This window comes from Prorops nasuta, unplaced genomic scaffold, assembly GCF_024137725.1.
Source record: "Prorops nasuta isolate Cenicafe-Biocafe unplaced genomic scaffold, Cenicafe_Pnas_1.2 PNAS00033, whole genome shotgun sequence".
NCBI lineage: Eukaryota > Metazoa > Arthropoda > Insecta > Hymenoptera > Bethylidae > Prorops > Prorops nasuta.
Window position 1 is genome coordinate 1,840,395 of NW_027116830.1, and position 24,090 is coordinate 1,864,484.

Genomic DNA, 24,090 nt, shown 5'->3' on the forward strand with positions numbered 1-24,090 from the left:
AAATTCATATGAAATAGCGCATTTCATAGATTTCGATCGAAACATGGTGTAACTGCTCGAATAACTTTATTGAATTATCTTTCCCTTCTCCACCCCATCTTCTCTTTCTACCTTTTTCCTTGTATTATTATTTATTCTAAGTTGACTCGATCAAAACGCAATTTGGTGGATTCCTGTAGCGGTAAAGAATTATTAGGTCATATTAGGTGATTCTCTTAGCATGAAAATCGATTGATCACAGAGACATAACTCTGATCAATAGAGTTTGAGTCGTGAAGCCAGACGCATTGTTTATGTGAATAACATCATTTTCTATTTAGAAATGATAATTAATTTTCTTTGTCACACGATCTTGATATGACATTAAATATGTATTAAGAAGATTGTTGAATATCTCAATAAAGGTTAAAAAATAATCACAAAATGACAATCTGCTTTAAATATTTAGTTCACGTCTCATCAATCCTATTCAATAATTTGTTTTTCCTTTAGTTTTCTCCGGCAGAACGCATTTTTAAACCTGTAATATCTTTATTTTTCATCTTCTGTTTCTATGATTCGTTAAATTAAGGTATTATATGTTTATGATAGTTATTATACGATAGAACTTTTATGAAATTCAATTTTGGGTTGGACTATATTGATTGAAAGCAACGTAAGAGAATAGCCGAACGAAATAAGTGGTGAATAATAATCGAATTGATGATAAATAACTAAACAATTGTATATTAGCTAGCTACCTAGAAGCGCGAACATTGATACCTTCGACATAGGCAGAACATCGACCTTAAGTAATTATTCGTATAGCTTGGCAGCATTATTGGAATATAAATAATATAATTTACGAAGCAAATCTTGTATGTTTATATAAAATCAGCACTGACAAATGTTTTGTGTCTCTTCTTTCAGATATTATGTAAGGAAACATGAGACGATGCAGCGAAAGAAGGAACGGCAGCGATATGAACCGGAAGAGAAGGATATGCTTAGAGAGACTGAAACTGACTTACTTAACGAGGACGATTTTAAGTCGGAAGATACCGAAATGATAATGCAATGTACAGAGTGTGGCGATACTTTCGTAAACGAGGACAAGTTGCGTTTGCATTTGAAGAATCACGAGGAAGAGAGTCGAGCGAAGGAAGAGGAAATGGGGGAGGAAGTGGAAGAGGAGATTCTTCACCTTGAGATGGAGGCAGAGGACGGAGACGAGGATGATCCGCCGATGACAGTAACCGACGATTCTTACGTTTGCGAGCATTGCGGCTCTTGCTATGAAACTGCCCACAAGTTGATAACCCATCAAAGAGTGCACACATCCAACAACAGTAACGCCGATAGTGGCGATTTCGATTACAAGTATCAGTGCGATAGCTGTGGCATTATTTTGTCGAGCCACGAGGAGTATCAGGACCATCAGGAAGTGCACGAGCAAGAGAAACCCTTCCAATGCGATATCTGCCAGGCCACGTTTCGTTATCGCCAAGGACTGAGGCTGCACACCAAGTTGCATCAACCGGATTACGTGCCGCCGCAAAAGAAGCATCACTGCGAGCTCTGTAATAAGCGATTCTCGCGAAAGCAGGTGCTACTGGTCCACATGAAGACCCATGGTAACGTGGGACCTCAGAGCGAGTACATCTGTCCTATCTGTAGCAAGGCAGTGTCCAGTAAAACTTACTTGACGGTTCATCTCAGGAAGCATACGGGCGAGAAGCCGCACGTTTGTGATCTCTGCGGAAAAGGCTTCATCTCGCAGAATTATCTGAGTGTTCATCGACGAACTCACACCGGGGAAAGGCCGCACAAATGCACTCATTGTGAAAAGAGTTTTACACAACGGACTACCCTCGTTGTGCATTTACGAGGTCACACGGGAGACCGACCCTATCCCTGCTCATTCTGCATCAAGTCGTTTGCATCCAAGACGATGCTGAACTCTCATCTGAAAACTCATGCCAAGCAGACCGCGAGGCAGCAGCAAGAGCAGCGGCAACAGCAATCGTCAAGGGGTGGTCAGCAACAGGAAGGATCCCTTGAAAACGTCACCTTCATTTTACCTAGCTAGAAATTTATGCATCGACAAAATTATACTAGCTACATGTCTCGTCAATAATACTTATTACTCTTTCTCGTTTATTGATTGCAAGTTTTCCCCATCTCCTGGACCATTAAAATGACAGTAGCCGCAATTCAAAGCGCGTTGTTACAATTGGCTTTTACTTTCTGTACATTCTCATGAAATTTGCTACTGCCGTCAGTCCGTCATTTCTTTTTATTGACTCACTGTGATATTTATTGTAAATTTTTGCAAAAAAAAAAAATCCATATCTTCTTTATCCCAAAAGGGGCTTCGTAATCATGAGAAAAATATAATGTCCATTAAATGGATCTCTGTGGTTTATTCCGAAGCTTGATTACCTTTATGATATTATATTTGGCCCATTTTTTTTTTATGTTGATTACTTTATTGTAATTTTTATTCAGGGAAAGGTGTAAAATACAACTGGTTTAAAACTTTCATGGAATGTTAGAAAAAGAAACATTTTTAGATTATAGTTTCTTGCAGACTGACAAAATCGTTAATTTCTTTTTAAAGATCCAATTATCTCAGATTTATGTACATGTAGGCACAAAAGATAATTCTATCTAAAATTGATGTCATTGATTTTCGTTGACTCGTTTATAGGCAACGGCGTTAAATGTTTAGCACTTGTATTAGGTTTGATTAACTTCTTACAAGTCTTGAGACCATCCTTTCTAATAGGCTTAAGCACATTACAGTATTTTTTGCATATTCAAATGTTAGTTATGCAAACGTCTTAAACGATACAGATACTATTCAATTTTGTCAATAATAAGATCAAAGCATTAATTTTACCATGCATACAATTTAGTACTTTTTACGTTTTCTGTAGAGAGTAACAACATTTTAATGGATGTATATAAAGGCAATGAACCATAGAATTGTTAAACTTAGCTTGACAATTATTTACCGCACGACACACTTGTGGAATTTTGCAATTTATTTGAATTGACAACGAGACTTTGATGAAGGCAATTTTATAATGTTTCATAGGCATTTAAAACTCGTACGTTCTTTTGTATATATGCTTAATGTAATTATAACTCATTATTATCGTATAAAAATGAAATTGGCAATTGTGTGTCAAAACTATGAAATAGCAAATGTATATACCATTGCGATCATGCTCACATTTGTTTTAAATATAATCTTGATTAATTTCTCGGATAAACTGTGGCCTGTTGATTAATGTACAAATCATATCTGCTTAACAGTTAATTGTTAAGGAACGTCTTTATTAGAAGAATGATTATTAACTGTAGACTACGATATAAACATATTTTTTATATGAATGGCTAAGCTAATAGAAAGGTGTTTACGTATATGAATATAGATATGTTGATATATTATGGTGATTTATACTTGTTGCTGATGCCAGTTTTCGGAAGTGGCATATGTATCACGAAAGAATCATTTTTTATTGGTGTCTTTGTGTACGCTATATAAATGGAACCTATAATTTTGCATTAAAAGAGCAAACTTGCTATGTTTACGTAGCGAGCCTTAAGAAATTTTTCTTGAAAAAAGCAACAAGACTTCATCATGTTACAATCTGAAATTTATGGAAAAGTTCGAAGTTTTAGTCTATGTCTACTAGTAGCTCTTTTTTCTTTCAACCACTTGTAAATGAAGCATTAATAAAATAGAATTATCTACTTTTTATATTAGTATTAAATATTATTCATCACACTCCCATAATTCATTCTTTCCTCAAATGCAATTATTATACTGACATTGTTTTAATCGAACGAGCAAAAGTTTGTGCAGGTACAGTTATAATACACCAATGCCAATATTTTTCAAACCATTTAATTTGACCAAAGCTCTTTCCTTTCCTTTCCTTGCAGACCAATGACACTTTTGAGGCATACCAGCTACGATTCGATGAGAAGCATGAACGATGTCGGAGAAGATAGCTCATTTTATGCTGCTGATTTTTCAAATAAGATAGATAGTAATGGAAGAAGTAGTATCGCTAATTTTAACCATAAGTATTTCTTAAAAATACAATCACCGCAGCATAAAATTAACAGCAAAGTAACGGCAAAGGGGAAAGAAAATATTGATAATAGCTCAAACTTGTCGTCTGGTACAGTGGAATCGTTAGAGTGCGATGTTTGCTATAAGGTATTTAAGAAAAGAAAGTATCTAAATGTTCACAAAGTTGTGCACGATGCGCCACACGTGTGTCATATTTGTGGGGCAAAACTTGCATCTGAATATTACCTAAAGATTCACATAAGAAGGCACAATAAAGACTTTTCAGAGTTCTGTGAGATTTGCAAGAAAGGATTTTACGGTAAGGGTATGCTAAGAGTTCACATGAGCATACATAGTGAAAACTACTTGAAAATTTACGGGGACCAAGAACCTCCAAAGCATTACAAATGTGAACTTTGTAGTTTCGAAACGTTTTACAGCTACCTTTATAAGCAGCATCTTGTAAAACATACCGCGAAGGACCAGATAACGTGTGAAGTATGTGGAAATTTATTCAGACGTCGTTACATTACGAAGCATCTTAGGACGCATTCCAATGAGAAGCTTGTTATTTGCGAATATTGTGGAAAAGCATTTAGTTCGAGAAGTTATTTGCCTCAGCATATACGTACTCACACCGGTGAAAAACCCTTCAAATGTCATATCTGCGATAAATATTTTGCTCAACGCAGTACTTTAAATAGCCACTTTAAAAGGCACATTGTTAATCAATAATTGCCAAGAGGGAACCAGTATTTTGTGAACTCTGTGATAAGCAAAATTATGATAGGACTTGTGCCAAAGCTACTCTAACTCATGAAGCTTTTATCGTATCTTAGTATATTTAAGAATACTCACGAAAATCGCAATCACAAAATGGTAAGCTGATACAAATTTTCTAAAAACCATTAATAAATAAATAAATAAATAGAGAAAAACTTTGTTGCTCTGTCCTAGACGTTAATGTTGTTGCAATAGTGGAAAGGTCGTCCAAATGATAATTATAATCATAGAGAGGAATTTCTTAATCAGTTTAATATAATTCAATGCATATTTTGACCTTCTGTGTTAATTACAGGTATGAGGAACACGAAATGAAGCAAAAAATCGAACTGGATATGCTGGACGATGAAGATTTAAGTAGAATACGGACCAGTCCAGGAATTCTAATTTACGAGGAGGTTATTCATCAGGAGGTTGCTTCGGAACCGTTGAAAGACGATTCAAAAGCTCCTAATGCAACGAAGCTTTATTCGAGAAATATTAAAAAGCCACGAAGTTGTTCACAGCTATCACCATCCTCTAAAGGAAAATCTCTTGTGATTTACGAGTGTGAAACGTGTGGTAAGATACTGCATAAGAAATCGCAATTTTTCAAACATAGATTGGATCACGAAGAGGAAGATGATGCGAAACCATTCAACTATTGTGAGAAATGCGATGTGTATTTCGATACTCCTAAAAAGTTACGAAAACATAAAGTCAAGGCTCATCAGGTGGAGAAACCTTGTCAGTGTGCTATCTGCGGCAAATGTTTCAAAACTGAGGAATTTCTGAAGATTCACCTGAAACAGCATAACAAACGATTTAGATGCGATCTTTGCGGAGTTTCAAAAGTATCTGCATACGATCTGCGACTGCACAAGAAGAGGCACAATCAGGAGTTTATAATTCATTGCCAGCTGTGTGGCAAAGGCTTTTATACCAATCAAACTCTAGAAAGGCATTTGCTAACACACACAGGAGAGAAGCCGTTCGCGTGCAATATATGCAATGCTCGTTATGCGAGTGCTACGTACCTCGCTACGCACGTGAAATCTCACGGACAGCGTGAAAAATACAAATGCACTTCTTGCCCGTTTGAAAGCTACTGGAAGGCAGCTTTGAAAGTGCATTTAAAAATTCATTCGGGCGAGAACCAAATTAAGTGCAACGTTTGCGAAAAATCAGTTTCCAGCAAAACTTACTTACAAACACATATGCGAATTCATTCCGGGGAAAAGCCACATGTTTGTGAAATGTGTGGAAAAGCTTTCAGTGTACGGAAATACTTGATCGTACATTTGAGAACACATACGGGTGAGAAGCCTTACGAGTGTAAGGTCTGCAGAAAACGGTTTACGCAGCAAGGCTCTTTGAACGCCCACGCGAGGTCCCATAAGAAAGTTAAATGAACATCTCAAAACTGATTTGATTATCAAGGACTCTTTGACATAATGCATATTTTAATGTCCTGTGTTTTCGGTGCGTATTCAGCTACAAGACTAACGATTTAATTGACAGTGAAATTATAATAATTTATTTGTTTTTTTAAAACAATAGACTGATAAAAAAATAAGTTTGTATGATTCTTATAGATGAAAAGTATCCATAGTTTTTTTTACTTTTACGTAACACTTCATTCGTCGAGACTGTATGGAAATATGCGTGTTAAAATTATTATAGCTGTTTGATAAGTTTATTATTTCAAATAAATACATTTGTACCGATATAAAGAATCTGGTTTGATTATGATCCAAGAAATACTGTTTGATCGCTGATTAGAATATAATGGAAAGTGAAAAAATGAAGAAAGAAGAAACAAGATCTGCAGTGGATAAAATGTATTGATAAATATAACAATTTTTTTTTAAACGAAGTTTACTTGAGGCCAAATACAAGCGTTAATGGCACAAATATACCATAAGAGAGTAAATTACATAAGTTTAAAAATCTGATCAATTTTTTTTTTCATTTTATTTACAGATCTGAAAACCTACAGGAGATTATCAGTGATAATAGATCCTTGATACATGAATCGATGAACATCATTTTGCCACTGTTGCCTTCGTCTATTATATCAAAAGAGGAGTATGAAAATTTCTTGGATAATTCTGCGGATACATATTCAACAACAAGTTCATCTTCTGCGAATGAAAAGAATAAAATCAGATGGAAAAGCTTAACAGAATTTTCGAGTGACAATTCATTGCAGAATGGAAAATTTGCTAGTTCCTTTAACGAGGAGAAGCTGTCAGAAATAAATAAGTCAGAGGAGGGGAGTGTTTACGAATGCAAAATTTGTTCAAAGCGTTTCAAGTTGAAAAACCTCTTCGAGGGACATCTTATAGCTCACAGTGACCTCAGACCGTACAAATGTGATGTTTGTGGCAAGTCTTTTAAGAGAACTAATACATTGTCAGTTCATAAGAGAATTCATACTTGTGAGAGAAACTATATATGTGACGTTTGTGGCCGTGCCTTTGTTCAAGCCTCTCAGCTAGCAACTCACCAAAGACGTCACTCCGAAAGGTACACGAGGTACTGCGAGATATGTGGCAAAGGCTTCTTCACAAATGCTGAATTGCATGGACATATGAACGTGAAACATGGGGCTAAGGAGCACGTGTGCCATGCCTGTCACAAATCCTTCCCAAATAATCACACTTTGGCTCGACATCTCAAAGTGCACGACCCAAACTTCAAACCTGTGAAGCATCAGTGCGAATTTTGTGGTAAAACCTTCGCCTATAAAAATTCATTAGTGGTTCACGTCAAGTCTCACACCGGTGACAATAAATACGATTGTCACCTGTGTGGAAAATCAGTCTCGTCCAAAGGGTCTCTGCAGGATCATCTTCGGCTTCACGGAGGAGAAAAATCGTTGGTCTGTGACGTTTGCGGCAAGGCTTTTCACAAGAGAACCACGTTGGTCGTTCACAAACGGACGCATACAGGAGAAAGGCCGTACAAATGTGATACTTGTGATAAATCGTTTACTCAACACTCCACTCTGGTTATACACAAACGATATCATACTGGCCAAAGGCCCTATCAATGTAATCTTTGCAACAAATCGTTCGTTTCCAGAGCCTTGCTCAATGCTCATAACAAGGTCCATGCTGTTGGTGTCATGCTCGTATAACTGTTTCGACTCTCGTTAATTCTTTTCTCATTTGTATCATATCTGACACAATATCTCGAGTGTTATAATCCCTGTGAGAAACAGCGTGCATTATTATCTGGAACTCTCTTAAAAATTGCAGCTTCCAAACGAGCAGGCGCGATAATTCACGTAAAAAATGGCGTATTCTTGTGCGGCTCGACAATGTGTACCTTCGCGAGAAATCATGACGTTTCCACTGCGATTAACAGCTACTTTGCGTCAAATCTTGCTGTCGAATTATAATTACCTTAGCATAGACTATTTTTTATACTAAGCGTGGAATCAGATCAATACTTAACTAGTTAAGCAGTATTAAATATTTTATACGACGGTATGTTGTGTAGTTGGAGGAGCGGTAAAAATAGCTTTTATAAAGTATAAACTGGAAAACGTCGCACACTGTGTGTGTGTGTGTATGTGTGAGTGTGTATGTGTGTGTGTACTGTATATAGATTATATATACTCAAATATAAAATACAATAAGCTCGAACGATGATCTCACGATGAAAAATTATTACGTTGTGTTCCGGCGGTACTTTAATTACATTGCAAATAGATGTACAAAGGCGTACCGTGTACGAATAAATTTCAGGTATAAACGAAAATGATGATGATGATAAGCTGGGTGGTGAGTCCATATAGAGAAAATGTTAATAAAAATAAATAAAATTTGAGGATGTTGGATACTGATGTAGTCCTTTGAATTTTCACATTTCAGATACAACCAGGTAGCCTATCCCGAGGACTATAGTCCCATGGAAATGTTTGCGAAGCTCGACCTAATGAAGAAGACTGCTGTTCCAGCGAAGAAATCAGTGAAAAAAGTGAAGGTAAAGTCACCTATTGCGCTGAACAAGGAAAAGTACGTTATTAAGGAAGAGCCGAATCAAGAAGAGGAGGAAGAGCCCAATCCAGAGTTCCACTGCAAGTTCTGTGGAGTTTTCTTCGCCTCGCAGTCTCTGCTGAGTAATCACGAGATCGAGCATAAGAGCAAGCGTAAGAACACCTGCGCACAGTGCGGCAGGGTCTTTCGGACGTACGTTACTCTACGTCAGCATATGAAGAAGCACACCGGAAAGAAAGCCGGAAGAAAAGCAGCAGCCACTCGTGCTGCGCCTGCGAGTCGTCCCAGTGAATTAAAGTCTATGAAGAAGGAGAAAAACGATGTAGAGCTGCACTGCGAGACCTGCAACAAGGTCTTCCGACACAAGAGCAATTATCAGAAGCATCTTCTTCGTCATACAGCGGGGGACCTCACCTGCAAGCACTGTCCAAAGAAGTTCCGTTTGTTCCGTGACCTAACCAGACACGAAAAGACTCATTTTTACCCGAGTTACATGTGCAAGGAGTGCGATTACGAGACGACCGTGCTAGCCGCACTCAGCATCCACATGCTAAGACATACCGACAAAGCCAATCTTCCATTTAAATGCAACGAATGCGACAAAAGATTTCGCAAGGCCACCGATCTTCAGGAGCACTATAACATACATTCTGGCGAGAAGCCATTCGTTTGTCAGATTTGTGGCGTTGCCTTCTGTCTGAGGAGGCAGCTCTCGGCTCACAGTCGTCGAACACACCCCGAGGTCAAGGCCAACAAAGTTACCAGTACAGCCTGCGACATTTGCGGCCGCGTCCTTGCCACCAAACGCTCCCTCTTCCGGCATAAGGAGAGCCACAATCCGACCAAGCTCTACCTATGCGATTATTGTGGCAAGAGGCTCAGTAGCGCCGAGCACTTGAAGAAACACCGGCGCATTCATACTGGCGAAAAACCTTACGTTTGTGATATTTGTGGTAAGGGCTTCACGGACTCGGAAAACCTCAGGATGCACAGGCGAGTCCATACTGGGGAAAAGCCGTACAAGTGTGACCAATGTCCAAAGGCCTTTTCTCAGAGGTCCACCTTGACAATTCACAGACGAGGACACACCGGGGAAAAACCTTACGTTTGCCAGATTTGTCATCGTGGATTCTCGTGCCAGGGCAACCTTACCGCTCACCAAAAGTCCACCTGCGTTTAGAACAAACGCCATTGCCTTTTCAAGTCGAACTCTTGGCTGGAAACAAAGTGATCGTTTCTCTTCTGCAGTTAGTGCATTTTTTCTTGGTGTTCTTTCATTCGACTAAATTTCTATGCTTTTCCATTTATTATGGAAACAATTATTATTGTTTAATGTACGTCTATATCGGTGTGAGTGTATATATGCATAGCAGCTTGTTCATGGGCGAACGTTTATTCAGGCAAGTACTCCGTTGTCTCGGGTTATGCGATGTTTGAATATACTATCTATACAAACATCTCGTGGCTTCTTTCGGCCAGTAGCGATTGAAACTTTGCTTATAAATTTCAGAGAGCTCGGAAGTCGATAAACGGCTGAGATCAGGCGTTTAGTGTTAATTGTTCATCGACGAGTAAACTAGAAAATTAAATCTTTTTCATTGCTAAGCAATTTTTATATTAAGGAACGAGCTAAAACGCGTAAACTCACTTTTACCTATGCCCATTGACTTTTAAGCTCTCCGATTGTTCAGTTGTAAATCGCGATTTCATGATCACCTAGCGCAAGATTAATTGTCAATGAATTTATAATATTTTGAATTAGTTAAGTTTCATTTTAAATAAATTATAAATCTAAAAGCTGTCTTCAGCCAGTTTCGTAGCTTTAATGTCAACGTATTAAATACGCGATTTGTTTAATGCAGCCTCTCATCGTACTGATTAAAAATGAAAAAAAATATTCATTGCAAATAATTCATTTTCTTCATCGCAACCCATTTGTACAAAAGTAATTTTCACTTGCATATATGAAGATCCCAACAAGCGATCGGTTGATTTTTTTTGTTTAATTATGAGAAATTTACATCGATGTTTTATTGATTTTATGCAGCTTCACTCAATTGTTACAGTTTTCTTCACCTGAACTATAATTGTATATTTTAAATCGAGATGTTTGTCTTTTATACATCTGATTTCTGACATTGTATTGCCTAAGGCAATAATGAATTACATTTAAAATAAAATTGAAGAAAATCAAAAAAGTTAACAAAGCTGTTTCTTTTTTCTCAAATAGCACCGGTGTACAATTGTTTATAGAGCGTCTAATATTTTTTTGCATAATTTTTTAAAAAGTGTTATTTTCAGAAAATTTCAGAAGGACAAGGAAAATCGATTTTTTATCTAGAATAATAATTTCTCAGGGTTTTAATATCTATTTGAGTTTTCATCAAACCTTTATAGATTTTTGAAAGCGATGCAACTGTACCTCGACTGATTAAATTTATGAATGTTTCAGGAGGGGATCATTAACAACATTGAAGAATAGGCAAATGCTTGTATATATAATCATCGAGACAAAAAGTACATAGGAACATTCAGCGTATTTTACAAGTTTTTGAAAATAATTAAAGCGTGGAAGAAGGAATTGGTGAATTGTTGGAAAAACTGAAAAATGTCTTTACATCTTACGACAGAGTTTTTCCATCTGTAAACAAAGCAGAAATCCACGTTCTTCGAATGCTTCGAAGATCGATCGTTTAAAGTATGTCGCAAATTTTTTTACTATGGAAGATCATAATGAACATGAAAATTATACAATATTTAACCATCCAAAGTATAATTGCAATAATTGTTTGAAAATGTACAAGCTCAGAATCTACAATATCCTGAATATAGATAATTTGTGGCCCTGGTGAAAATCGTTATGAATTGAGAAATGATTTACTTTAGAATTGAAAATTTCTCACATTCTCAACGTGAATTTTGTGTCAAATGGGGGAAAGATTTGAAGGATCATAAACACAACTAAATAAAAGAAAATCAAATAAACTCAACATAATTTTTTGTGCTGTTTGTGCAACAGCATATTTCGAATGAAATTAACTTTTGAAACCCATTTGTTGATCTATAAGAGAAGTCACGACCGTCAAGATTGTATGATGAAGAATTAAAAATTAATAATCAATTGTGGAGATACAAAGGAAATTGTCATAAATCAGGAAATATATGCATTGTATGCATTATAGTGTGTCTTTCCATTATCTCCAAATTTATATCAGTATGTTATCCATTAAGGATTTTGACTTCAAAAATGTGGCCCCTTCGAAGAGAATTTCACCAACGATTCACACTTTCACAATATAATGAAATTCATATGAGTCTTATCCACTATGCATTGTTTTTGTGCAAGTATCTCATTTGGTTAAGCACATTTAAAGTGTTCCATAGCCAATAAATGAGAATCAATAAATTTTGTACTATTTTTATATTTTAAAGCAACAATTAATAATCATACAAATTATTTTCAACATTTTTTTACAGTTAAAAAGAGTTATTTATGTTCTTATGGAAGTTTATAAAAAGTGACAAAATTACGACAAAGGAGTAAGAAATTAATGTTCCAGTATGATGTGTTGATTTCGTTAAAAACGTGAAAGATATTTTAATGAATAAATAATATTTTCACAACTTTGCTTCTACGTGTCGTAACGTATCTTCCCAAATTTACAGATTTTGCTCAAAAATTGCATAATAATGATTTTATATCGAAATTTATTTATCCTTGTCTTACATTTTAATAATTTCAATACACGAAAAAAACATCAAACAAATCTAGGTCTTTGAATTAATTATTCTAAAATTAAGACAAATCTGTAGAAACAACTTTGAAATAAGAACAGGGGTTTTTAAAAAGAATGGAATAAACAGCACTTTAGAAGAAGAAAATCTTGTGAAATATATTGATCATATCTGCAAATTTTCTAGGTAGTGTACTCGAAAGAAGTGAAATTAAATTAAAGAAATTTTATAAATAACGAACTATAATAGCATATAAAGACAAATGTCTTGGTATCTCAACAAATGTAACAGTGTATTATTAAAATGATGAAGTTTAATTATACACTTGTGGTAAATAAGAAATTGTCTACCAAGTGATAAAAAGACTTGTTACAAGGTTGTATACTTTTACACTGAATAGACGTGTTTATTTAAGTATTTTTATAATCAATTGTGATAATTTGTCAGTTTGTTATTTCCAATTACAGATCGTGCTCTCTTATCGTATTTATTATAATATTTATGTTTGTCAGTTATTTAGAATTTATGTTTATCTCCTGTATGAGTGCGCGATTCGTAATTGTAATTTACTTAAACTTTTTCAGACTTTTAAAATATTTTGCTTACACTTTTCAGCATATGTACGAATGAAACAGAAAACAATAGCTGAAGATTATGGAGTTATTCGCTGTCTTTTACAGCAGATCGTCATCTACTTTGCTCATTATATGCATCTGGAATGAAAAAATTTGATTTGATATTATTGCAATGAAATTGCCAAAAATATGAACATAAAGTTGAGACTGTATCGCTATTTAATGCAAAACAATAGAAAAAATCTTATAAAATATATAATTTTTTGTCTGGAGCTATATAGATTTATATTGTCAGGAAACAAAAATATTAGAAATATAAAATAAAATAAAGAATAAGTCGACCTACTCCAGATTAAATGAGATAGCTCTAAGATTTTCAGCAGAAATTTGTTAAAGAAATTCTTGATTTCACCCCAAAGTGTAAATAATGTTATTTTCAAAGTTTACAGGAGTTCAAGTAAATTTTCCCTATTAAAAAGAAACCGAAAACCCCTGATAATTCGGCCTGCTAATATGTTTGTCCCCTTTAAGGGAAATAATTGGAATTCTTCGTAAAAAATTGAGAGTATAATTTCTAAATATTTTACTAATGAATTATGAAAACAAATATTTTTTGGAACTGCCTAATTTGCCCCCCCCCCCCCCCCAACTTTAATCGCATGCTTTGATATAATATTTATAATAGCTTAGTGTTTATTTTGTCACAAATTGTATTCTCACTGATTAGTTGTATGATTTTTAGGTCCAATCCGATTGATCCGCTTGCCCCGATATATCTGGCTGTAAAATTTGGAGAAGAGTATTTACTAATTCGGCAATCTCAGAATGCAGCTGTAAAGAATGATTCTAAGAAGAAGTTTCAAGGAAATAATCTAGTGAAAAATTTACCGGAAAAAAGAATAGGCGAGAGTCAAAAGTCTCGAAACGAAGAGTCTGATGTAGATCAGGCTTTAAGCAATATACGCAACAACTGTCCATTTTGCGAGAAAAGTTTTGCCACTACGAGGAAAATGGAAAAACACGTTAAATTTGCTCATCGCAGGCCACATCAGTGTGACAAGTGCAAATGGTCTTGTTTATCCGCCAAAGCTCTTGAGGAGCATAAGCTAAGTCACGACCCAGATCATTTCCACGAGTGTAAAATTTGTGAAATTAAATACAAAACTGAAAGTACTCTTCAGAGACACAACATACGCGTTCATAGCGGTCAAGAATGCGAATTCGTTTGCGAACATTGTGGTAGAGGCTACAGACTTAAATACGACTTGAATCAACACATCAAGAAAGCTCACATGCAAATTTTACAAATATGTAGATTTTGCGGTAAGGAAGTGAAGGACCTAAAAGTGCATGAATGGAGGCATCAAAGAAGAATTTACGAAACCAAATATAAATTCTCTTGCCATTTGTGTACGAGAAAATACCTCCATAGAAGCAGATTGGATCATCATTTGTTGCTGCATAAAAAAAATTATAAATGTAAAGAATGCGGCAAAGAATGCACCAACTCCACTCAGCTAAAGGATCATAAGCGCTTAAAACATGATCGAATACCATTGTACACCTGCATTGTTTGTTGCAAATCTTTTTATAACAGTAGCAATTTTTATCAACACGTGCTTACTCATGCTGGCACGCGACCTTACAAATGTGACATTTGCGAGGAGGATTTCACGCAACGGTCAAGCTTAATCAGGCATCGAAGGCAGCATCCTGGACCACTACCCCCTTTGCTAACCACTAATCCTCAAATTTCTGAACTTGCAAAGAACTATTTAAAAAAGTGGCAAAGTGATGAAATAGATAAGAGCCTGGTTTTAAACGCTAAATCGTGATCTCTTTGCTTCACTTATTATTTTTACTTGTACGGACAATTTGGCAGCATTGATCAGGTATTTGTTTATATCGTAAACTATAGATCACACTGATAACAATGTATATAATATTGCTTGAGTGCATCTTAAAAATATATTTATATTATATTTTGTGAAATAAACTTTAATTTTAAAAACTCAAATGGATTAAAGTTATGTTTTGATTTTTATATGCGAATTAAATGTAAAAATGTAGTATAATTGAAATATTCTTAAGTTAATACCATATCTCAATTGACCAACTTTGTAATTTTCTACTAGTTAATTAATACTAGTCTCAAAGTGCATGACTATAAAATATATCAACGGTAATTTGGTTGTTAAAGAGTAACAACAAATTTTTTTGTGAACCTGTTGAACATCGACTGACCAGTTTATACTTTTTTAGGTTGAATGTGACTGATCCACTAGCTCCGACTTTTCTGACCATAAAAGTAGGACAAGATATTTTTCTCATTCCACAATTGCTGAATACGTTCCTGATGAAACCTTTGGAAAACTCTTCCACGCCTGCAGACAAAGAACCGCAAGACTTGAATCATTTTGTAAAAGAGGAGTTGGATATCGAAGATGCTTCTCAGAAATCTCAAACTCAAAATATGAGAAGACCTGCTGATAAACCGATAAAACCTCCACGTCCAAAACCGGTTTTCACATGTGATTTGTGTAACGCTACATTTGAAAATAAAGTTAAAATTAGATATCACATGTATAGGCATCTTGACACCAGGCCTTATCTATGTGACAATTGTAATAAGGGATTTCAGAATAAGTTGAATCTGATTAGACACATGGATGTTCACGATGATTCGATCGAGTATTTCTCATGTGATCTTTGCAGTTTCAAAATTAAATCAAAGTCATCTTTAAAGAGACATCACATCAGAGAGCATTCGGATAACTTTAAATACAACTGTATGGAATGTGGTACAATGTTTACAAATCAAATTCTTTTCATGACTCATCTTAAAGACCACGATGACAAATTGATCATATGTGATATCTGTAGTCGCTCCTATCCGAACTGCAATGCTCTTTATACGCATAGACGAGCAAAGCATAAGAAAACCGCTAAAGAGCATTGTTGTCACATTTGCAAAAAATGGTTTAAGACCATGAAGAATTTATTGGTTCATTTGGAGCTTCATAAAGATAAATTTATTTGTGATCAATGCGGCCTAGAGTTTAAAAAGAAATACAGCTTGACTAAGCATAAAAGGATACACACTGGCGAAAAATCCTATCTTTGTAGCATTTGTCGTAAAACATTCTCTTGTCTCAGCTCCCAAAAAATTCATCTCCTCACCCATGTTGGTGAACGTCCATATGTTTGTGATATTTGTGGTCAAAGCTTTACACAACGAACGCCAATGATGCTACACCGTAAAAAGCATCCCGGAGTGCATCCTCCGCCACCACCTATTAGAATAGCTAATTTACTACATGGCGTTGAAGACAAAATTATTGTTATGAAGAAGGATGAATAGTGTTTATGTTAAAGTCAGAAGAATTTTAAATCAAAAAATGTTATGATTAAATAATTGTTTACAAGTTTGTTTAGAGTAAGAAAATAAGTCGAGTAACTTTAAGTTGATTTAATAATATTTATGTTTCTGTTTAAGAACCACTGAGTATTGATTTGTTAATTAGAATATAGGTATACTTTGCATTTATGAGTTACATATTTACGAAGTTTGTTTTGCGAAGTTAATATATTTGATTAATACAATTTGCACATTATTTTTGTTGTTGATAGATAAGATAGTTTGCTAAATAATGACGTTATTCGTACTGTATATAGTGTACTTTTTACATGAATAAACTACATGCATATTTGTTATTATCATCAATTATGAGTAAAGTGCAGTTATTGTATTTTTAAGTGGAATGTACGTGTTTTAGATTTATTATCAGTATATATATCTATTAGTTTTATTTATTTTGTAGTTAGAAGTTAAGTAAGATCCCATATTTAATTAGCAGTTGGTTAAAAGTTTCTGAATAAATGTTTTTTTTTTTATTTTTTTAGTATTTAGATGAATGGAAAGACATAAGCTGCTTACAAAGAAAAAAAATTGTTTAGCTATCGTAGATTAAGAGCAATTAATAAAAATAAATAATTTTTTTTTGCTTATAGATTCCCGATGTGTGATCCCCTTGCGGATAATTGTTTAGTATTCAGAGAGGAAGAAAATCATTACGTTATACCGTTCACGCAGAATTTCATTGACAATACTGAATGTAACCATCTTTCAGCAGCTGCAACAACTGATATTGATACACCGTTATTAAAAATTGCAAAAATAGAAAGTCTCTCTACTTGTTGTATGGATAATAAAATATCTCCAAATCATAATGATATGGAAAAATATATTAAAGAAGAGTCAGATATTAAATGTATGTACTATACATGTGAAATTTGTTGTAAATCATTAATGACTATTACATTATACAATAATCACATGAAGGAGCATAGACAGTACATGGAAAATTTCGTGTAAGTAATAATAAAATTTAGGAGTTGTTGTTCTTATTGATGCTGGTATAAACAATAAAAACATGCTATTTTTTAGTGATACAATTGAAATGGTAAAAATAGAGCCAAAAGTGGTAATCAAGGAAGAATATAGCAGTCATATCAAGGAGGAAAAATCATTTCAAATGGAAACTGTAAAAAAGCGAATCAAATTTCCTGATCAACGGAAATATAAATGTTCACAATGTAAATGGAAATTCAGGGAATTAAAAGCGTATAAAAGACATATACGACGACATTCGCTCAAATATGAATGCAGAAAATGCCGAGCAATTTTCAAATACTTAAAATCATTTAAGAGACATGTAAAAGCCCACGAGTACGATGAGTCTAGTGAGCCAGGTGAAGAGGATTTTAAAAGAAGACCAAAAATAAGAGATGCATAGATTGTGTTCATTAATTTTTATTATGATACATGTGATAAAAGACTTCTATTTCTTAATCGTTGTTTCATGTGATACTAATTAAAGGTGCTTTTGTTGAATAAGTTAAGTTACAAAGAAAAGACTGCATTTTTTATAGTTATGTTTATAATATTTTTCAAAGGAAGTTTATAATTTCTTGAACATAGAATTTTAATATAAAATAAAGCTTTATTCAATAATTGATCTCAACTTAGAGTGAGTTTAATTCATAAAGTTTTTTCAGGTAATCTGGAACTACAAATTGTATGATGAATGGATAATTTATTATTAAGGATGAAACGTACGCATTTTTTTATATTTTTGTTTGATGTTTTAGGAAGTCAAAAGAAGCAGTCTGATTTGAAATTGGAGGAAATAGGGAAGCTCATATAAAACAGGATAGAAATCTGCTGGAAAAAGAATTGAACAATGATAAAGGACACAAAGAAACAAAATTATGACATCACAGAAGTCGAGGAGCGGCGGAAGACTAAACAAAGAATACTTATACTCAAATAAACTCTTCACAATAAGGATGTATTCAAATAGTGACACAAAGGGAAATAAACATTCTCGTGTTTATTAAATAAAAATTTCTATAACAATGGTGAAAAATAATACAAAGAGGTATTGTTTACAAGGAACGAGTGGATGGCAAATATACAAGAGATATATCTGCAACGTATGTTTTGTGCAAAAAAGAACAATGTTATGCCACGTCATTAACAAGTATAATTTGTTTTGGTATTTAAATATTTTATCTGTGAAAAACTCATATAAGTGCGACTTACGATCTCATGGATCCTTTCACCAAATCTGTGACGTTTATGGGAGTTTGTTATACACAGAATTTTTCCAATCATATGAAACAACATAGCACAACCTATACTTAAGAAGTATATTCATAAATATTTTCTGCGAAAAAATTTTGGCTGCCCATATATATATACCTGTTCCGCTGTAAACCTGTAACATTCGTCCGAAGAAATTTTGAACATCTCACATGCAAAATATGCATCTACTCACGCAATCGACTGAGTAATCAAACAATTGCGGTGTGTATGAGCAGATGTTCAAACAATATTATTACATTAAAGAGCATAGAAATAAACAGTGAAATTTTCCTCCCGGCTCCTATTAGGGAAAGTCCTAAATTTTGCAATCTCATCTAAATTGGATGAAATCACTAAAGCTAATCCATGTATATAATTGTTGCATTCTCCATTTGGATTTTTATTTTTCCAATATTTTTTCCACAAAATCATGATCAAAATATATATGAGCCCTTTAAAATAGAAAGCAGTAGGCTGTTTTATCCCACTTACGTCTATATCCCTCACAACCACTTTGCCTATATTTATTATAGGCATTTTCTCGTATATTATTCACATAACATATATGCTGATGAAATCGTACAATGAACATAGAAAAGATAATAGTAATTTCTAACATAGCTATACAGATTTCTTTGCTATACAGACATCTTTTAATATTTGGCGTAAGTAGCGTTTACATACATGTTATAAAAGATTTCACATTTTATTAACCAAAAACTTTAATTTGTTTTAGGAAAGGGAGCTTTGGATCCAGAATCTTAAAGGTAGATCCTCTTGGTCAATTCATCGTTGGGAAGAATGCAGTACCAATGAAACTTTGCCAGCAGACTGACGCCGATGGAATAACAAGTTACGCACTGGTTCCAGTTGAAACTATGCAACAGGAAGTTGCATTGATTTCTGAATCGTATATAAAAATAGAGAAATACGATGATTTTAAAAGATCTGATATAGATTTCCCAGTTACTACTAGCTGCTACTTGTGCGAAAAATGTGATATAAAATTTCCTATGAAATCAATGCTGCGTAGACATAAGATATCACACACTCTTAGGCACCAATTTATGAGTAAATTCGTAGAAACGAAACAGCCATGTCGAACGTTTAAGACGCATGATAAAAACTTTACAAAAATACACAAGTACTCGCCCAAATTCAGTAATTACAGTAGCAAGCGCGAAATTGTTCTTAAAGAGCATTCGATAAAAAAGCGTCAAAAAGATAATATAGAGAAATCGACGGCCAGATTGAAGGATGTAACTAAATTTACAAAATTTCGCTGTATGCATTGTGACTTTCAATGCAATCGTAGCATAACTCTTTCTTCCCACATAGCACGATATCACAGGAAATCGGATGAAGATACGGATAGCAAAGGTTCACTGCGTAAAGGTGTTAAAGATACTAACACAGAAAGGCGTGTGAATAAGTGTGCAGATGAGAGAGTCAATCCGCTTTGTAAGAAAAAAATAGCTCTAAACGTGGAACAGAAGACAAATATAAAAGTCGAGGAAGAATTTTGTGATATTTGTGAATTCAAGTGCTCCAAAAAAAGCACTTTGAGCTTACATAAACGTCGTCACAAGCTCGAGAATGAAAGCGAAGTTTTATCCTGCAATGAATGTGGATACAAAACGTGCAATAGATCTTCGTTGTATTCTCACATCAAAAGAAAACATAAAACAGGAAAATCTTTGAGCGACGATCAACCAGAATTATTTTATTGCAACCAATGTGACTATAAGAATAAAAATAAGTACGAGCTAAAAGTACATGTCATTAGGAAACACACGGATGATTTTAAATTTTCATGCGAGACTTGTGGTAAGAAATTTAAAGTGAAGGGTGATTTAACGAATCACATTAGATTTAGTCACAGAGAGCAACCAGTGATTTGCGACGTTTGTGGCAAGACGTGTCTGAATAGCAACTCTTTGTACGTTCATCAGAAATTTGCTCATTACAAAGCAAAGTATGAGTGCCAAGTTTGCAAGAGACGAATGGTCAGCCAGGAGAACTTAAACGAGCATATGCTAAGACAGCACGAGAGAAGGGAAAATGTCGTTTGCGAAGAATGCGGGAAAACCTTCTCCAGAAATAGCCGCCTCAAAGTTCACATGAGAGTTCACACTGGGGATAAACCGTACAATTGTAAAATTTGTAATAAAGCTTTTGCTCGTAGAACAGCGCTCAAACAGCATTTATTGATTCATACTGGAATTAGACCTTACGTTTGCGATATTTGTGGAAAGGCATTTACGCAAAAACCAGGCTTAATCAGTCATAGAAAGTCTCATCCTGGGTCACATCCTCCATTACCAAGAGTTTTAATCGATCACATTTTGAACGATGTTATGAACACTTAAACCCTCAACAGTAATACTAGTAACGTGCTATTAAGTTTCATCACACAGAAAAAATGCATTATTCAATCAATATAACGATAACAAATATTTAATAGTAAAAAAACTACGTCTGGTACGAACAGACAGTTCAATTTTATATATTCCCCAGTAGCAAAATTAGGTCCATTGAAGTCCAAATGACCAGGCTTTTAATCTTAAAGATGCCAAAATGACTAATTTTGCTCCTAGGGCTAGACATGATAGCTAGATTTTGTACTACATTTAAGACATCACCTTGTTAGAAAATGTTTACAAATTTTATTTTTTTTTTTAATTATTTAATGCAATGTATTAGATCTTTTAATGGGTAGAATCAGTGATTCAATAATATGGCTGCATAGTGATATTAAGAATTTTTTAAAACAATTTTTTATATATATGTATGTATATATTATGTTTTTAATATTCTGTTGCGCTTCATTGTTATTTGTATTATACTTATATAATATCAATTTTTGTATACCAGAAACAGAAATATCTTTGTGAAATTAAAGAGATTTTGATCAAGACAATTTAGTTGAAGATAAAACTAAATACTTACATCTAATCCTATTTCTCACTTTTTTACCGCAGTACATTTATTGACTTAAGTGTTTATGTGTCATAAAAATTTATACAGGATTTTTATTATTACTGAAAAGTGCATTTGAAACTTATTGGTATTTTATGTAAGTTTATTAACTTTTGTAATCTCTCTACGCTCTCAATGAAATGGAGCAGAGGTATATTACATATAATAGTAATTTTTATTGTAACATAAGGTATTTAGACGTATTATTAATGTATTGTAGTTAATGTTAAACTAACGGAAATGTAAAATTTTCAGGGACCTAAGAGAAGAAGGACGCTTTCTATATGGCAAAGAAACGATTCATATGCAGCCATGGCATATAGTGGACTTGGACGGTTGTCTGTATTATGCGTTTCTTCCAGCGAGCCATTCAACGAATGTTACAGAAATTAACAAGAGCAGTCCTGATATCTCTATTCATGAAGAAGCAGATATACTAGAGGCTGGTGAGAGCAATACAACAACAATGCTGGAAGATGACTGCAGAATGGTTGAAGAAGAAGAGCCAGTGGCTCAATTAAGAAACCTGTGTGTGATGAAAATAAAAACGAAAGGAAGGTCTATTAAAGACAGAGAAAATGATGAGAAGGGAAACGAGAGTCTAACCAACGATAAAGTTTATGCTTGTAAAGATTGCAACATTTGTTTTCCAGTTGTGGAGTTGCTACGGAAACACAAAATTGCCGTACACGATCAAGCTCAACGTTATAAATGTAAAGTATGCTTCAAAATTTGTCGCAGTTTGATAGCTTTTAAAATGCATATTGCACTTGAACACAAAGCGAGTGAAGAACAGTTGCCTGGAATCGAGGATTTGACCTACGTTTGCGAGTTCTGCAACTTTGAAAGCACCAATAGGTCTACATTGAACTCTCACATTAACAGAAAACATCCTGAAGAGCATAGGACTTACAAAAAAGTCAGCGCTAAAATGACCAACGAATCTGACGAGTTTTCCTGCGACATCTGCGAATTTAAATGCCCAAGTAATCGTCGCCTCAAAGAGCATCTCGAGCGCAAACACGTATCAGGTTACAAGTACGAGTGTGAATTTTGTGAGAAAAAATTCAAGGTCAAGGGAGATATGAGATTGCACGTAAGGTTTAAGCACAAAGAGGGTCCAGCAGTCTGCGACGTTTGTGGGAAGACTTGCTCCAACAGTAATTCGCTCTACGTCCATCAGAAGTGGGCGCATTTTAAGCCAAAATTTGAGTGTGAGATTTGCAAGAGAAGAATGGTAACTCAGGAGAACCTTGATCAACACATATTGCTTCAGCACGAGAGGCGCGAGAGCTTTGTGTGCGAGGAGTGTGGCAAATCATTCTCGGAAAATCATCGATTGAAGCAGCATATGATGACCCATACCGGTGATAGACCTTACGTTTGTCACATTTGTGGAAAAGCGTTTGCTCGGCGTACTGCGTACAGGCAACATTTATTAATTCACACTGGACTACGGCCGTACATTTGTGACATTTGTGGAAAGGCTTTCACGCAAAAGCCTGGACTTATTTGCCATAGAAAATCTCATCCTGGCGTTCATCCACCTTTACCTGTAGTGCACATTGAACATATTATTAGCGAGTTTATGAAAAAAGAAAAGGCTTAATTATCTTACAGGAAACCCTAATTTTTTTTTCAATTAAAAACTGCTCGAAATATCTGTACCGACCCATGTTAAAATGTATATAGAATTTTTATATTATCGGGAAGAATATTACTTATAAATATAAATAAATTCAATTTAAGCATTGTACTATCTCGTATGTGCTAGGAAGACATTGAATTACTCTTTAATTTAATACAGAGCCGGATATTTTCTTCAATATTATATCAGTTAGTTAATAAATATAAGTAAATTATTAGCGTTTAAATTAAGGAATCTTTTGCTAAGAATTGTTGTATCTATGGCGGGCGAATCGTCTCGAAAATCAAATTGTATCTTAAATTAGAAAACTCATATTTTTGTTTTAATAAAACAAACTTCATGGTGGAAAATAAAATCAGTATCTTTCCAAACGTAAGAACGATGTTACTCTTGTATTGTCTATGATTGATCCAGATTGTGGAATGGCACTAATTTATTGCCCCAGAAGAAATACACCTTTGTCACCTAGTTTGTGAGCATCGACGAACAGATCGATGCTTCTATCTAAATTTTTGTAATCATTATTTGTATGTAACTCATCATTGAAATCTTTCAAAATACCATAAAAGAAATTTTCATGAGAAACTTGTGAGTAGAAAGACATTGGACTAGTGTGGTGACTGATAAATGTAGCAGTTTATCGGTTTTACAATTGCACGCCCAATAATAAG

At 34.5% G+C, this 24,090-nt stretch overlaps 1 protein-coding gene across 9 annotated transcripts in view; it reads left to right on the forward strand.

The window, feature by feature from the left end:
- LOC136783281 (zinc finger protein 737-like) overlaps nt 1–24,090 on the forward strand; it is a 33,796-nt gene that overhangs the window by 7,459 nt on the left and 2,247 nt on the right. The window contains exons 5-6 of one of the 9 annotated variants that reach the window (XR_010824245.1): nt 6,812–8,619; nt 8,710–8,845. The exons of 1 other annotated variant lie outside the window; for it this stretch is intronic. Coding sequence is in view for 6 of the 8 variants with exons in the window: in XM_066743321.1 (XP_066599418.1) it covers nt 19,529–21,161 (1,633 nt within the window). In the remaining 2 variants the exon portion in view is untranslated. Of the gene's footprint in view, nt 1–909; nt 3,749–5,144; nt 6,549–6,811; nt 8,620–8,709; nt 11,036–13,887; nt 15,038–15,407; nt 16,829–19,528; nt 21,958–22,026; nt 24,081–24,090 lie in introns of those variants that run through there. 7 more of the 9 variants (XR_010824246.1, XM_066743321.1, XM_066743323.1 and 4 more) reach the window with 7 other exon arrangements.